The following is an 18,822-nucleotide window of genomic DNA, read 5'->3' as shown; positions in this document are numbered from 1 at the left end:
TGTTTCTGGAATATGTGAAGTTGTAAACATAGGAGGGGCATTATGCGCACCACTGAAAATCACCTCCGGTATCTGTACTCCCTTAGAAACTGTCTCTGATGCCTTAGAATTCATAGGAAAGGGAGTTTATGCCCTTTATGAAATTATAAAAAATGCTTTTTACTTTAACATCATTAAAGAGTGGCAACTCATAGGACTCAGTGATGTAAGCAAGACAGCGGCAGCGCTGGTGGTGGAGATTGCTTCCTGGTTCAGTTTCCATGCCTACATTATCCACACCAGCCTGTCTATTCTCACCCAGTGGACTTCTCTCCTCCTCTTACTCATGCTTCTACAGAGTGCCCTGTACCTCCAACATTACCTCACCCAGATAGACTACGACAACAACTACATCTCCCTTAACTTCAGAAGGTATGATCGAGACTGTCGACAACTTGGAAAACCATCTGTCCTGCCTTTCAAAAAGAATGAGGCTACTCAGTATATATTAACAAGTTCTCTTGCACTGAGTGGTTCTGAGATCAAGAAAAGTATTCTGGCCATACTTCAGTTGTTGCTGAACATTATATTTTATGCTGTGGTTGTTTTTATTGATTACGCTCTATACTATGCTGTTTACCTGGTTCACACCTATGCAAATATCCAGATCGATTATTCAGGTTCAATGTACATCAACTTTCAAATAACCGGAGATGGTATGTTGGCCCGGTTTCTCAGAAGCATGGTACAAGGAATAACATTACAGGATAGCTATTACACTACGTATAACGTCACTGAGTGCCTGCCCTACCCTTCCTATCCAGATAACAACAACCTCTACTTACTCCTGGGCCTCAATGGAGGGGTACTGGTGACTATAATATTACAGAGTTACTGTTATCGAATCAAACGGGCCTTGTGTGGCTTCTTCTACCAGAAACGAGAGGAAGAGAGGATTGTTTATTTACATAACAAGATTCTGCATCAGAGAAAATTCAAACTTCAACAAATGCGATCACGCTTAAAAGATTCCAACCAGGCAAGAGATGCTCAGCACGCACTGGCAAAGCTTCCTCTGATTGGTGGAATTTTTGGAGGTAACAGCCCTGAACGTTCCTGTTTGCACTGTGGAATCTCCGACAAAGATGTTCAGCATTTTTACACTTGTTCAAGAACAAGTTGTTATGCTGATTATTGTGAAGATTGTTTCAATGAGATGGGGAGAAAATGTCTGCTGTGCTCCCAGAGAGATGACCAACCCTCATGGGAAGGATCATCTGAAGGAGAAGTAGATCATTCCTGGGTAGCGACACACCCTACAGACACACATCCACTACTGCAAGATGATCATAGAGAAGAGAGTGGCAAGGGACAGGTCAAAGAACCTAGCGATGAAACACTAGACAAGCACAAAGAACCAAGTATTGAAGGACAAGACAATCCAGCCTTCTCTGATGCTTTAGAGACTGGAGAAAATCCTAAAGGATCAGGCATGTTTGGAATTATGAAAGGTTCCCCAGTTTCTTCGCTAGAGGAATCAGTTTCAGATCTAAAGAAAATACCTGATCTTACTTCTATTGTGCCTCTGGATCTAGAGTCTCTTACCCAGACTGGCTTACCCTCAGGACCCCCCTCTGATCTTACTCGTGGTGTATCTCTGGCTCTAGAGTCTCTTACCAAGACAGGCTTATTACCATCAGGGCCCCCTCCTGATGGCCAATCCATGGACAGGAGGACTCACACCTCTCCAACACAGGAATCCACTCCAAATCCAAGTCACACTTCTCAAACACAGAAATCCACTACAAATCCAAGTGACACCTCTCCAACACAGGAAACCGCTCCAAATCCAACCCTGGAAGATCCTAATTCTACCTCAACTCAACAAGAAACACCAGTATGACAATAATGTCTGTAAAATAGAGTCCTACAGGATGGATACAAAGAATAATTCTGAAGAACATTGGTACAATGTACTTACAAACATTTTATAGGGCAAAGGAAAGGATGAGATATTTCAGAGAACACTTAAGTGGTGCTGTATATTTGAAGGATTTGTATCTGGAAGTTCTAAACTATAGGATGTGTTATTTACTTAGTTTTCTTTTCAAGTGAAAACACTTATTTTTTTAACAGCGATTACAACTTGATAATGAAACAGATTCTCGATTCTTCTTGAGAGTCACAAAAAAACAGGTGGACAAGGCATTTATAAAAAAGACAAAATAAAGTCTTACATTTCAAAATATTACATTAACATATATCATAAAAATAAAACTATTTCAGTTCCTTCATAACTTTAAAACCCTACCGTGCATGTGTATTCAGATTTCTTTTTCTCTTTCAAACACAGCAAATAGTGTAACATTATAGATTACGTATAGTACATTTTTTTGAATTTATAAGACTTTGTAAATAAACTTTGAAGAAAAAAAATATCATTTTAAGCTATTTCATAAACTTACTGTTAGAACAGAAATATGTCCTGCTGTTTTACAGAATATAAAGACAATGGCCATGCTCATTCTGATCTGATCTATATCTCTGATTCCTGGAAATGTAGAAAAACCTGGTGACTATAGGCCTACCCATGTTTTTCAGTTTCACTCCTTTTGTGTGATGTGTATTTCAATTTGGAGAACACAAGTAGTTCTGAAAATGAAAGTGAAAATTAAAATGATGAAATACATACAGAAAGTATACAATGCCTTAGAGGGTATTTATTACTGTAGGCTTATATATAGCTAGCATTCAGAACCAATAATAAGGGAGAGAACTCCTTAGTTCTTAACACTTCATTTCATAGTGAACAAGCAATACTGCACAGTGATGTCTTCAGTATTGCCCATTCCTTTTTTCATAATTAGGGAATGTTTTTAAGTTTTGTGTGAGTTATTGGTGTGTAAATCACACAGACTTGTCACGTGGGCATATTTCATGAAGCGTGCTAGCGAATTTAAAAAAAAGTAAAGTTTATGAACAATTTTTCTGTGAAACATATTTAAAATTTTTGCTTGACAGATTGCTTTCCAAAAAAAAAAAAAAATGAAGATATCACTATGATTCAGAACAATGCAGTGCTTTGAAAAAATCATATTTACTTTTTTATCATCATTCATTATTTAATGTATGCTCAGTCATTAAAATTATTTGTTCATTGACTAGACTCAAATAATTAAATTACTGACAACGGAGTACTGAGAGTTCTCCTTGACACAAATTAATCAGATTAACAGTTTACCTGTCATGATTATCATGTCCAGTCTTAACAACTTACCTGTGACAATTATTATGTCCAGTCTTAACAACTTACCTGTAACAATTATAATGTCCACTCCTTGTACAACAGAGAGTGAATCTATGTTTAATCTCTCAGTTCTACTCCACTCTCCAAAAGGAAGATAACTCTGGCACGGTCTAAGACCACCCCATTCTTTTCTGCGATTCCATTGGTTGATGAAATGGCTGGAAGAAAAAATGACAGTAGCTATTATAAACACAACACTGAACACATGTGCTTACAATGGACTGCTGTAAATCAGTAGATACAAACATCTATAAGATTAGGACCAGACAGTCATTTTAACATGGAGTAAAGCATGTGAACATTTATAACTGTCCCATTAGACACACCTTGCTTGATTTGACAATGTTTGTGGATTAAATTCTAAGTTATATCACTTTGTCAATGGATCTAAGCATGGCCCCAGTATTTCTGTTTTTGTTACAATTTTGGACTTCACTGGTTAATGGTGGGCCAGATGACATGTGGGATGGCCTTAATTGTGAGTACATTTTTTTCACATTAAGCTCTTTTTTTAAATTTTCACCTGGTTTATTAAAAAAACAATGTCCTCTCAGAAGTCTCCACTAGGTTATTTCAGCATGATAATCTTATTCAGTTTCAATAATACTATGAAGATTAAGCAATTTAAAAGGTGGTTTAATCTGACAATTTTCTTAAATGAACCTTCATTCTTTCGTAATCTTTAAGCCCTTTTGAAACTTAACAACTTCAAAGCATTTTTGGTAATTAAAAGACTAAGGCATGACAAGATCTCCCTTTCATAAGAATGCATAAAACAGACGCATAACAATTTGAGAGAAAAAAAAATGTTAACAATACTGATAATTCAAACTGAAGTCTTTTGAGTGAAAAACACAAAGAAATGACTTAAGATAGAAATCAGTGATTGTATTACAAAGTGGTTATAGATTCTTCATTACTGGAATTATCTGTAAAATAGAACTTTTTATATTTTTTCCCTTCAATACTGGGGAGACAAAGATCATGAGAAATGAGGAAAAAATGGTCAGCTAAGAGATCAATAAATTCAAATAAAACTGCCGAACTCTAAAATGCTGGATTCCGAATTTCCCTCTGGAATTTTCAGTCTTCGAGACCAAGTGTGGGAAATTGTGATCTCTCAAACGCACAGAGAACTTGACAGGAAATCACATGGAAATCGCCACCATCAGTTTTACACGTAAACCTTAGAGAGGCTTTACAACGCTTTTCTTTCCTGTCGATTTTTGTAATGTCCCTATACATAATGGATGGTGTTTGCCCATTTTATTACTAACAGAAAACATAAACATAGATCACAACTCACAAAGGCTCAGGCCACTTTCAAATTTCTTAGTCATACATTTGAACAATGTTTTTTGCCATTAATATAAAAGGACTGCTGGGTTCCTAATCAGTGAGGAATTACCCTAAAGCTATCAACGTGGTCCTCGGAGGGTTCCCACTCAAATGTTATCTGTAAACAGTCACTGGGATACCAACTGAGGGACCTCCACTCCACAAAAATGCTATCTAAATATGCACTTAATATTATCAAGTTTTTAATACATTTTTCATTAAACATGAATCTGGCTGTACATTTACTTAAGAGAAAATTAATCTCCTCTGGAGAATAACGAATCATTACTCCACGCGATAAATACCCAGGTAAATGAGCAATAATTTAACTGCATTTATCTGCTAGGTAATGATCCGAGTTTTCTCGGGGCCGTGACCCTTTTCTAAGGACAAGACTTGGAGAAAATCTTTAAGAACACAAAGAAAGATGCTGGATTTGAGGGACAATATGCGAAAGTAAAGGTCGTTAATTATTTAGTGTCTTCTCTGTCAGTCAAAGACAGCAGCTACTGGAAATCAATACACAAACCAATCCAATTAAAAAAAGCTTCAAGATCAAAGACAGTCACCTGGTCAAAGACAAACAGAGCGAGGTTCAGTTTACCTCCAATTCCCCAAGGAAATGTCATTAAAAGTATACTTATCTATAATTAAATATCTTCATCATTTGCTTGTACTCTATTGTTTTATCTCAAAATAGCATAAAAACTATCTTCATAAATTATCAGAATTTAAAAAATATTGACTTTTAAGGTCAAACATGAAAACAGACTTTTCAAGGAAAGCAATACTTTGATAAAGAGAAATGAGGGCTGACAATATATTTTGTATCTTCCATATATAGAATATACATACATAAATTTTTTGTATATACATGTAAACCTAAAGAGAAATCTGATGACAATTAAATGATCAATTGAAATCATTGATAAAAATTCCACCTCCCATTTCAGTTGTGTACAAACAGACATTAACTTCAGAAATTAAAATAATACCTTAATCCAAACATGTTCCACAATCCAATTAATACAAGTTTTTTCATCAAAACTTTCAATGTCCCCAAGACATAAACCCCATTAGAAAATGAAATTAAAAGGCCTGTTCTTTTGTGTGATATTGAATCTGGAGGTTTGAAAATCGATTACACAGAATCCCGTTAACAGACCAAGACAATAAGCCAAGAAGGTGTCGGGGAGGCTAATTGTTAAGAGATAAACACTATCAATTGCTAAAAAATTTCAACATAGACCAATTTTCTCTGTGTTCATAGACAAATTTCCAGATGCCTGCAGGCAGTATTTAATGAAACTACAGTCTCTAATCAAAATTCTCTCTGACTGCATTAATTACCTGAAAAAAATGGCTCAAGAAAGTTTGTTCTGGGTCTGGCAGGTGAAACAATACTGACGCAGCAGATACAGGTGTAAAATTGCCTAAATCAAACACCTGTGTGCCGCTTTGTTACATTTTTTCTTATCAGTTTTTTTTTATTCAATGCGAGGATTTCAAAATATGTTTACTATCCATGCAACTGCTAAAATAATTTATCATGAAAAAAAAAGTTTAAGATCGATCTACAGGATTTTAAAAAGCAATTTTGAAAATACTGATTGGAAGTGTAACCGCACCTACAATTAATGATTGTAAAATAAGGACATTAATTAAGTAGACATACAGATTTGGTCATTATATAAATCTTAGGTTTTTATGCTCCAAACATTCTATGGTTCATTGTATATGTCGAACATCTACAGGCGCCAAAACCTAGTCAATTACAGCTCTCAAGTCACGGAAGTATTCATAATGTTACCAGATCAACCTAGAGTTTAAACATTCAAAAAAAAAAATGATAGGACTAAAACATCATTTGATTGTATCTTTTATATACCTGTCTTCTCTATTAATTCATTCTCGTGACGATGTCATTATATAATTTGTCCCCGTGCAGTAGGATGACAGATCGAGCTTTGTTAGAATTGTACAGGTAGACTGTATCAAGATGAACCCTGCCATTCAAAATTGTAAATCATGATATCCCCAGATATGAGCTTGCTCGCATACTCATAACACACCATGAACTAGCCCCGCGTGCACATTAATTGGGCTGGAGAACCCATAACAAAAAAAATTGTGCAGATTAACAAAAATATTAATAACTGGTCACTGAACAGCTACTATAAAATTTCTCAATTATGTTTCTATTTGAAGAAGAGGCTTCAAATAATACTAATCTGTATACTATTTATTAGATATTGAAGAGGAAGACATTAGTCATAATGCAAGGCACAGATGTTTCTTACATGACTGCAGTGAGCTAAATCCAACTCGGGGCATATAATCATTGTCTGAATTTATCTTTGTATGTTTTCTACACAAGTCAAGTCAGGGGAGATAATAGGCTCTATCAAAATCATTCTGTTTATTTGGTTGAGAAATTTTACCACTTGGCTATAAATTTTACATGTATTCAAAGGACTACCTGGATATCATCAGCATTCTCAGATACCTGGCGGTATAATGTGAAAACCTCATCACTTAGTTATGAAGCATGTCTCAGTTCATGATGCAACTGTCTCTAGTATAATTAATTTTGAAGTACATGTACGTTTGTAGCTAAATATTCCTTCATCTTGATTTCTTCCCAGGGTGCTCTTCAGAGTTGAATCAGACTTTCTGGTTGCTACAGATTCCCTCTCCTAATGTATGTGTGGACCACTTGAGAAATATTGATAGTTCCCTCTCATGGAATACCAAAAAAAAAAAAATAATTCTGGGGCAATATTTGGGTTAAGTGAGGAACAGTTGAACATAAAGTTGGAGATAGAATTTTTCATGACTTTGTAATGTCACCAAACTGACTCGTAAAAATTAATGGAGCATTATTTTTCGCAGTTGTATTTAGTATTGAGCCTTAGTTTCAGTTTTCACAAGAGAGAGCAAGAAGAGTTTTTATTTGCTGGCTGATTGGGCAGATAACAGAAAAAACAATGGCAGTTCAATTGATCTGTGATGTGAAGCCGCACACCAAGCGAACAGCACTTTTTCTAGATAATCCCTTCTATCTCAGCTTGAAAGAAAAGTGCCAATTATTGAAGCACTTCCTGTGTATCCATACTTGTCTTCTAATCCAGATCAATCCACGGACTATGAGAACTGGAAGTCTCTCAGATGTGTAACAATGTTGACATAATAGGATCACTTTATAAAAAACCTTTAATCCTTATCATTACAGCTATGTAATACGTTTTTAAAAATAGGTGTAAAAAAAATAAATACACACATGTAATTTTACATTATTGTGATACGGGAGAATAAAAAATGAACCCTTTCTTTAACTTTTGACAAGTAAGTGAGGACTAAATAAAGAAGAGAAGTTGACAATAAAAATTACCAGCCATGTTTTATTTTGACGTCAATTTGCAAGCATAGGGAACAATAATACTAGATAAACCTTCCAAAATTTTGTTATTCTAAGATCTTAAGTACACCCATAACTCCCTCATTAATCCCTTAAGTGGTTGGTTTCACACATTTTAAACCAGAGTGCCCCTAAGTGGTTATCAAATATACTGTATTTATTTTTTCCTTTAAAGAATGAAGCAGTACCTTATGGACTATTGGGTAACCACAGTTACATAAATGTGTCCCAATTCTCTCAGCTTTAATACAAATTTTGTAGAGCTCTTAAATCTCTCAAATACATGAATACATGTATATCCTAATTGCGTCTGAAAATCATGAAAGAAAAAAAAATCATTCATGAAAACTGAACTATGTATCAAGGAAAGCCTTCCTTTATCTGGTTAATTAATGTCCTTGAAGGCAGAAATACACACAGACATACCATCTGTGTGGATCCCCCCTATCTCCCTCTAAATACACACAGACATACCATCTGTGTGAATTCCCCCTATCTTCCTCTAAATACAGAGAGACATACCATCTGTGTGGATCCCCCCATCTCCTTCTAAATACAGACAGACATACCATCTGTGTGGATCCCCCATCTCTCACTTTAAATACACACAGACATACCATCTGTGTGAACTCCCCAAATCTCCCTCTAAATACACACAGACATACCATCTGTGTGAATTCCCCAAATCTCCCTTTCCTGTCTGTCAATTATCCCTCCCCATGGTGACCTGGACAGACAGCAGTATTGTACAACACTCCCATTGATGGACAAGCACTGTCCATTAGAGCACCATTCCCTGGAGAAGCTCTACAGGAAGCGGGCCTCCAAGACTATGACAGACAGGAGGGTCATCTCAGGTCAACATCAGTAGTGGGTTATCACTGCCAGCAGTACATAAACCAGGCTCAAAGTAGCAGAAGTTGTAGAGGAAAATCTTCCACAACAGATGGAAAGTCAATATGGAAATGAGTTCCTGGCTAGCTGCTGGACACATGACACTAGACATGACACAGGGCTATCACCTAGACCAGGGTCAATCTGTCCACTACTATCAAAGATGCATGAACAAAAGGGTTTCTATGACAACTGGCTTAAAATGAAGAGAAAATTATAGAGTTTTGACAAACATGCTCAGGTAACAGGAAGACAAGAAAATCTGAGAATGGCTATCAGCTTAATTAGACATATACCAAAGAAAAATTTTAGTATGATTAGAACTATGATTGTATTACCATTTTTTGATACAGGTAGAGAAGCTAATTAACTGAAAATGAAGAAGGAAATCTGAGTAAAACAATATCCTTATTTTATAGCATACATACAGATATCTATAAGCTTATTACCTATAACTGCCTGCCAGTGTCCTGCAATGAACTGACAATGACCTTTACCTACAATGGATTGTGGGTAATTACAATTGTCTAATTAGTCCTTGTGAGGGACTTTGAAGATGGATAATACAACTGTATAACTACAGAATAGCTACTGTGATTATCTACAAAGAGCAATAGAATATTAGAGGGAACAACTGGAGGAATCAATACACAGATCTGACCACTAAGTGTCAATCACTGCCCGCTCTCCAGGGCACCCTACAAAAAGTGAAAATTAAATATTTATAGGCATCAGGAAATGGCCACCATAAAGCAATGTCTAGGAATTCCAGGATATCAAAGCAGCTAGAGTACACCATACTTTGATTAAGTCAATTCTGTGCAATTTCCAGCAAAAACAAAGACCAGAAATAGCAGTTATCCAATGAAAACATATCTGATAGAACAATAACACAATTTTTATACAAAGCGTAATTCTTGCAGTGCATCATCAGAAAAAAGAAAATAGTAGCCAATTAAATGAATGGTTCTTACTGGGAGAGATTATCACAAAATGACCACAAATACTTCATGTCTTACACATTCAATTATTGGACGTGTAAGCACAAACATCTAACAGGCACATACTTCATTACCAATGGAAGAAAGTTTGCCCAATATGCCTTGCATGTTAAATGAAGATAGGACATTAAAACAATTCTCTGATGTATCAAAAAGGCAAGCTAACAGAGACATAAAACACAAATTACTGTAAGACTTCTTGACAGACAGACATAAAACCCTGGTCTTTATTCAGGACTCTCTATCTATATTTGATGGGGCCAGCCAGTTTATATGCAGCTTACATCTCTCAGAAGATAGCTGCAATAACTATTTCATCTTTGATCTGAATAATCATGTCTCAGATCAAATGATGAAGGTTCAAACCTTGGTCACAGCTCAGCACTTCTTGGACATTTTATTTTACTGTCAAGTTTGAACTCTTCTTTCCTTTTTTGGCAATGTCAACAACAACAGCAACTTAGTGGCCATTGCCTCCACCCATTTAATCTCTTTAATTGTTCTCTTTTCCCTTCATTATTATCATCTTCATCATCACTATGATCATCATCAATATCATCATCATCATAATCATCATCATTCTAATCATCATCTCACCCTTCTTATTTCCTCCAAATTGCAAGGTTACATCAATTAGTCATAGGTCAACATTGATTAAACTGAAAGGCAGATAAAGAATTTCAAAGGGAGATAATTCACGTTAATGGGTCATCTCTCAGTGGAGACAGTTTTCTGAATATTTAGGGCCTTTACAGATAATTGTAGTCCTTGGGAATTTTTACTTTCTCTACCCTACAATCAGCCATAATGAATGTTCCGCCTTTTATATGATGCACTACACCTGATCATGCCCCGGAGCCTAAGAATTTTTTGGTAGAGATCAATACATTTCTTTTGTATAATTATTTGATCAAAGCTATATAATTCCTGGCCACATCTCCACAGGGCTTAATTAGAAATTTTCTAAGTCATTTTCATCACTGCAGCTGGTGCAATAGACTGCCTAGCTGATTCACTTGGTGTTTGCATGAAAAAAAAAACAGTTGCCACATTGGGGGACTGTGTCATGTTCTACCAGTCATGTATGACTAATGGAGACATTAAATTGTACAGGTATTATAGTGGCCCGATAAAAACAGATCAGCCCCACAGGGCTCAAAGGAGACCCATCATTTGGGGATTCACCAAGCATTTAATCGAAATCAAACAACATCCCGATTACAAAGCCGATATAAAATATGGATGAGTCCAGATTGGGTATTTTGGGGATAAATGATTTCTGATTTCTTCACCTGCGGCTCAGAGAGCCATGTAATAACTCTGAAAACAGATTTGTTCTTACAATAAATTGCCATTTTGTAAACACAAAGAATGGTTATGACAGAAAATATGTCAAACTACGCCCAAAGTTAAACATCAGAATTGCTTACATTCGTAGTGTGCTCAGCGGTACACCCTGCTGGTATACCATAATTACGCAGCCCTTAGATGTGGAGGTTTATAAAGATAGAATGCATTGTTTAACTGCTGCACATGCATGAGCATTCTACTAGTTGTACGATGACAAAAGAATTACAATATGAGGTGATTTATAACTGAATCCTCCTTATCAATTCTGCTCATCTGATGGAGTAATGCATTCCAGCATTGACTAAAATCGAAACCAGCAACTAATGTGTGTATCAAAGCATGTTTGTCATTTATTCTGAATACGAGAAATCTCTGCATTCATCAGTTGTTCATCCTTCCCTAACTATGCAAGCAAGCATACAGACTTTTTAGCTGTATCAAATGATGTATCCTTAAAAAAAACAAAATGATACCCAGTCTGTTATCAGTGAAAGATTATATAATAATGGCTTTCTGGACGAATTACTTTTTCGTTTTACAGCAGATTTTCAACCTAAAACTATTGTGTCTTCAATGTTTTTCATTCTAATTTCCAATAGTATTACAGTTAATACTTAGAATTTCACAGAGCAACACTATGCTGAAAAAAAACTGCTAACTCTAGCAATTACTGCTGTAGCAACTGCTACTAGATTATCTAGCATTCTGTAGCTTATGAACATTTCATCAATTTTACCAACTGGACATGTGCAATTTTGTTTTCTTTACCACTGAAATTGTCTTTTGGTAGTCATTACTGACACAAGGAAAACTTCTATAACTTGTGCTTAATGCTGCTCTAGTTGGTAGTATCTATAGTTGTTTGACAGTGTATTATGTGTATTATCTTTAGCAATTATGTATTATAATCCTCTGCTAATCCTGCTATAATTAGTAATTTAAAGCTCTCTGTCACTAGTATGTAACTTTATTGCATTGCTATCCTATCAGGGCAACTAATATACATGTATCAGCAATTTGAAGCTGTTTATACATGTATCAGCAATTTTGTTTATCACTTCTAGCTACAGTGTAATGCTATCCACTGATATATAAGCAAACTCACTGTCTCCCAGTGTGTACACATCGTATCACACAATGTGCCAGCTTAGTGCTGAAAACAAAACATCAAAGACACCGACATTTTTCAAAGTCCACTCAAAAGCATGGACCGGGGGTCCACTAAGGTTGGTGTTTTTCGGCAGATACTCGTGAGCTGCACTATAGCTATTTATAGCTTTTTGACAGTTTATCATTTATTTACCAGGCTATTTACACACCGCTATTCTCTACAAGCTATATTCACAACACTAGATACTAAAATTAAGCTCAAGGATTTTTAAGTTATTATAATACTAGCTGATACTTAATGTTATTCTATTAACTACTGCAGTGGTGGCTATACATATTAATCTACATCTGTCTGAGTGTATCACTAGATATAGTGCTGATTAAATAACCTTATTTTAGCTGATGATCAAGATCAATTTCACTAGTTTATTGATTGTTTGTTGGAGTTGTGAAGTTAACAAGACAAGGAGTTTGTTTTTCTCGTTAACTGATAAGACTCAAGAGTAGTTCCGACACAACACAAAACTCCTTATACACAAGTCATCTCAGGCCAAGTTCTGGACCAACTCCTCCTTCAATCATTCCAACTGATTATGCACTGTACAGATTGAGATGTGACTTAATAAAGTCAGAAATCTTAAGAATTTTAATTATAGTTAAATGTAAGAGATTATAAATCCCTCCTTATCTGAGTATATATAAACTTTCATGCTAAGTATCAATTCACTAGGGGTTCTATAAAATACTAGGTAACAGAACTCTAACAAAGGTGTGCAATCAATATATGTTAGCTATTGGCACAGAACCTGTAGATTGCATAACAAAAATGTGGTAGCAATTGACATTTTATTTAAGTGACAGGTGTAACTTAACCCCTGCTCTTAATTTGCAAAAAAGTATTAAATCTGCATGCGTGATTGAGAGCTTCTGGTGGGACCCCAGACAAAAAAGCCCCGTGGTTTATTTACAATGTCAAATTTTCAAAGAGTATGGGTTGGCAAAATCTGTCAGCACAGCTTCCACAGTGAAGATTAATGAGCATGCTTTAATACCACATCTGGACTCACTTTACTCTCAGTTGAAACTTAAAAATTTGAAGGAGGGTGGGGGGTTTAATTTTTGTAATTGGAAGGATATCATTTGTCCCTTCTCTCCTAAGAACATGTACCTTTAAAGGCTGGACCTGCCCTCCTACAAAGGGTCTTTGTTTTAATCTTTACCTACAACATGAAAATCATATAATCTTACACAAATCATGACATTTTGTAAGACTTAAATGTTCTCTTTTAACAAGAATTAAAAGCCATGGATAAATGTTCAACCCATGGGAAAAAGATATTGCCTTTGAAAAGTGGACTATTTTCCATAAAAATATATAACCCAAAGGCAAAGGCATTTCAAAACCCTTTTAAGAAGTCAATGCTAATTTTTGATACAGTAATTGATTTAAAGAAGGTAAATAATCCCTCTGTGATTCCCATCTAATTCATTTCTTATACCCTTAATCCCATCCCCAAACAATTCATTTTACACAAGTTTGTACATTTAGCAGTCTTCTCATGCTGAATAAATTGATTTTTAAATGGGGAGAGATTACGCTGGCCATTGAAGCAAGAGAGCATTACACTTTCTTCATCACTTCATCTCCTTTCTATTGACTTGACCAAACAAATTACCATTATGTACACCTCTCACTTGCTAAACACTCCCCATCACTCATCTCAAGAAAATGCTATTTAATGCTATTTCAACGTACAAAGGTATGTGAAAGTTAATACAGCTAAAAATGGGTAAATTCAAACCAACATTATGTCTTAATATTAAGTTAGCGCAAAATATTTGTTTTTCTTGATGCTGTGCATGCATGCAGCAGTATTTGGAAATTAAAATAGTCATCCATCTTGGAATCTTGTGAATAAACACTGAAAAGAAATAATGATCTGACAATAACACAATCAGTAATTTATTTCTCAGTCCATTAATAAAGGTTTTCTTCGATGAATCCTTCTGGGATTTCCTATAAATCTAGCAAGATAAACAGCACTGTCATTCCATGCTTGCTGGCTAGACATATAGCTAGTACATACACAACTCTTAAAATCATTTAGCAGTATTTCCAGTAGTTCATACATGCTAAACTTACCCAGAATTCTAAACTGGTTCAATACCTTATGAGCAACAAAAATGAGGTTAAACTTCCATAATGCACAATCCAGGTACCTGAGGGGGATAGTGAGATGCTGTAAAACCATTTGTTTAAAAACAGGTGAATGATTGTTTCTGCTAACGAGGAGGAGAGGTGATCATGTGTTCAATCATGTCTGTTTGATTGTTTACCAGATACAACTTTTACTTGACCCATGGATTTCAGTGAAATTTCATCACCTTGATCAAAATACTAAGTTCTGAGGGAGATATGGAGGAGTCTTTCAGTGAAGCTGTTTTTTTTCTTTCTCCCAGTTTCGGTCAATGTAATTGACAGTAGGCTATCTCTCTGCATTCAATTTATTGTTGTCATTTTTACTTCATAAAGCAAAAACTTTGATAGATGTGTATTTTGAAGAATATACAGTCCCTCAGGCCAAAGTTTTTATTTTTTTTGGTTTACGATTTTCTGTCTCCAAAAAATGCATTGGGTGGTCGAAAAATAAAAATAAAAATAATTTAGGATTCAACAATTTCATTTTAAAATACCAGCAATGTTTATTTTAATGAAAATAATACACGTCAATAGTACTTTTAAGTTTTATTGTCTAGATCACATAACTCTTTTTATTTAATTTTAATTCATTTCTAACTTTAGACTGAATGTCATTTTCATTTAGTTCTGATTTTTGTTTATCAGTCAGTGCTTGGTTCATGATGTTCAACTTCTTTTTGTGCTCTTCAGTGATATGTGATGTGTTATAAACCTCAGTATTCCCACAAACTAAAAATAAGGATCCAAATTTAAGTTAAATTTAGATTGAAGAAAAATACAATTTAATTGTTTAACAATATTGAAAGTAATTAACGTTGAAATAAAAGTTATAATAATTTGATCATGCAGCTATCAAATTTAATGTTCCAATAATTTCTCAATCAAGTCCTTCTTTAAATTTTGTTATGTACCTGCACAGTAGGCAATGCTCATTATTTACTTTTATTATAGTAATTCAGAGGGCTCTGATCTCAATTGAGTATCAAATTTGCAAAGATTTGTATATTAAAATTACTTCTATAAATTAACAAAATGTTTTATACACATTTGAATTTATCCAGTGAAATACCAGTCAGCTTTACTTCAACTAAGATGTATCTCTCAACACTAAATTGGCTTCACTATTATCCATGGATTTATCAGTCTATGATTTTGGGAAACACCATTTTTGGGGAATTGGGAAAAAATTATCGGCTATTTGATGAAATTGGAAATTTTTTTTAAAATGTTGGTTAAATCACGTATTCAGGGGTAATTCATTTAACATTTCAGCATGAACTCTAATTTGGGCAACCAAACGACAATTAAATATGATCCATCTTCATCATACAATGATACAAGATCAATTATGAATAATAGACTAATAAAGGTAAAATGGACTTCAATGAGTATAAAGTATTTTTACAACTTAGGGTAGTACATGTACATGTGTGTATGAGATTTCAATTTAGGTCATTAAAGTATCTGTTTCTGGAGATTATAAACCTCCTGCAAAAATTATACTAAGTACACATTTTCTAAAAGTCCTATTCACTTGCAGATCAATAGAGTAGGTGGAAATAACTTAATAAATCTATATAATTACACAATATCATCATTTTTAGAAAAACGGAGGAAATTCGGATTAAAAGTTGGCGATGTTTTTTCAGTGTTTTTAAACATGTGTTATGACTGTAGCTTTGCTAAATGAGTTAAATAGATGAAAATTACAGACAATCTGACAATTTTACTTTTTTCCAAAGATAATTAAAAATAAAAGCATTGTTCACCAATTGGGAAAAAATACTGCCAAATTGGAAAAACTGAACTCATTTTCAATTGGGAATGAGGCCGAATTTCGGCCCATGAGAAGGCACTGATAAATCCCTGTTATCTATAGGTGTATCCGTGTCTGCTAGGTCGATCAGGGTTGGGCATACACTCTCCAATATTACGGTATGAATTTAGCCAATTGAGACATCGCAATTAGAGAAAGGGATCCTGCATCCAAGATTTTATTCACTTTTCCATGCAGTTCTTTTAAGTGTGTGTCATTGCTTTCAGTGAGGAATTACCTTCATTGCTTTCAGTGAGGAATTACCTTGTTACATGACAGAACCGCCATTTTTGGTTTGCACATGTGTTTATTTACGGTCACCTAAATGTTTGTAAAGGGTTCATATATTTATATACATCTATTTGACTAAGATGTATTCTAAAATTTAAAACCCACCAGTTCAGCTGAGAAAAATCTGGAAAAATATTTCGGAAAAAGACATTATTTTTATTTTCATGATTGGTGAAAATTAGGGTCGGCGGAATCGTAAACCAATTGAAAAAAAAACTTTGGCCTCAGATATGTTTCTTTTTCCATGGCATCCAAAAGAAAAAAAATCCATTAAGAAATCTTGAGAATACTATATTTCTATAATTGGAAAGTAACAGAGGTCTTGAACCCTCTTTTGCAACTCTTTAATGCCTTTGTTAACTAAATTTTATCACTTCAATAAGAATTCTACACAAGTTACTTAAAACCCTAGAGGATACTGCACCAAACCTGTCCCTTCTCAGACCTTTTCAACAAAGACAAAACATTTTTCATCATTTCAATTAAAATGTCAAAAAATTTATATAGTTCACTGAATTTGAACTAACTTTAACTCTAGTACACGCAAATAAAATAAAGAAAATAGGTCATATAGTTACTGTGTACTACAATGCAATAGAATTAGCTTAAAAATTTTTCTTAAATTAAATTACCCCCCAAGCAGTTAAAAATTTGCTATTGAATAAGATACCTTATCAGGGCTTTGATAAGGAGAAAATTAGCTTAATTTACAAAAGCTGCATTCTAACATAAATAGCTATAAAGATCACATACATGTCTACATTATTTTGAGGCTAACAATTTGGTAAATATCAGCCTAAATATATGAGAGGGAGATTGACCCTGTGATGTACTGTAGGAATTAAAGGTCTCCTCTTGTTACACTGTCAGGGAGTGGTTATTGCAGGATGCTGTTTCTCTGTCAGGGAGTGTTTATTGCAGGATGCCAGCACATACAGACATTTCTCCCTGCAGGTCAAAAATTATCAAGCTTTCAATACAAAACAGCAGCATAAGAAATCTTTTTGTGATAAGTCAATTAACAATATGCTGCATCTTACATACTTCTTTAGATTATTTTCTAAGCATTGCAGCAAGATCAAAACACTAGACTTTATAGAAAACCTTAGCCAACACACTTCTGTTCAGTTTCCAATGGCATCTGTTTGTTGCCTCAAGTCAACACCGTTAATGTATAGCCAATAAATCCTTACTAAAATATACAAGAAACTTGAGTTTCATTAAAAAATCTTAGACTTCTGTTTACATAACAACAAAAGAAAACCAATGTTGTTCTTCAGTAACAGCAGGAAATGTATAGAGAAGCAATTTCAGAGTCAGATGAGGTCATTCAAGGCTGTGTGAATGTCAACCTTCTGTAAACAGACAACAAAGAGGCTTCGGATGACTTCAGTCTTATGTTCTAACAGTACAAGGAGCCATGCACAGAATGTCAAAGAGCTCCTGCTGTCTGCGCAGAGACCCAGCAGGAACGAGACACTAATTTACTGATTTGTGTGAGGTCATTTGAGGACCTGCAGAAAACTTAATCAAACACTCCTTTCACTTCTGTTTCTGTTTGTAAATTACAGATTTATACTTCATCAAATTTCAACAACTCTATCATAAAAACACAGATGATATAATGCCATCCAGAAAAAAGTAACTCCATCTAAATATTGACCATCTGTTCCCACAGGGTAATATTTCACAGCCTTCGAAAGTCAATGGAAGAGCAATCAGTTTCACTCAGTTTTTAAAATACCAGGTTTCTGATTGAGAGAAAATCAACTTGACCAATATTTGTTCTCTTCTTATTCAAACTGCATTTCCTATTCAACTTCTCACCCCTGTAAATTCAAAACTGTCCTACTGAGAAAATAATGTAAATTTGTGAATCTCTCATTGTGTTGACACAGTTTAAAGGTTCCTTTATGGCAATCACATCAGTGCATGATGCAAGTCAAATACAGGGAATGGTTCTGAATACCCCAGACAAAAGAAAGAATTCTGCACTATTATTAAAAACGTGACCATCTAAAAAGAGACAAAATTAGACATTGAGAAAATCTCCTCATAATTCTGTTTCCCATTGGAAACCAATTCAATGCCCCCAGACAAGAGACTTTCTAGCCCATG

The 18,822-nt window shown here is 34.8% G+C and overlaps 3 protein-coding genes across 3 annotated transcripts in view; 1 reads left to right on the top strand and 2 right to left on the bottom strand.

Moving 5' to 3' along the window:
* The window catches only part of LOC133186872 (sulfotransferase 1B1-like), a 492,412-nt gene that overhangs the window by 300,571 nt on the left and 173,019 nt on the right, over positions 1-18,822 (bottom strand). The window lies entirely within an intron of this gene.
* Positions 1-18,822, bottom strand: part of LOC133186862 (cysteine--tRNA ligase, cytoplasmic-like) — a 70,735-nt gene that overhangs the window by 10,389 nt on the left and 41,524 nt on the right. The gene's annotated exons all lie outside the window — the stretch shown is intronic.
* LOC133186864 (uncharacterized) overlaps positions 3,484-18,822 on the top strand; it is a 51,780-nt gene continuing 36,441 nt past the window's right edge. Inside the window, exon 1 of the mRNA XM_061322233.1 lies at positions 3,484-3,764. Within this exon, the coding sequence (XP_061178217.1) occupies positions 3,668-3,764 (97 nt within the window). The 5' untranslated portion in view covers positions 3,484-3,667. The remainder of the gene's footprint in view (positions 3,765-18,822) is intronic.

Source organism: Saccostrea echinata, unplaced genomic scaffold (genome assembly GCF_033153115.1).
Source record: "Saccostrea echinata isolate AGI-Se365-2 ecotype Australia unplaced genomic scaffold, CSIRO_AGI_Sech_v1 ptg000014l, whole genome shotgun sequence".
Taxonomy (NCBI): Eukaryota; Metazoa; Mollusca; class Bivalvia; order Ostreida; family Ostreidae; genus Saccostrea; species Saccostrea echinata.
Note: the sequence above shows the minus strand (reverse complement) of the source record. Positions and strands in the feature narration are given on the sequence as shown.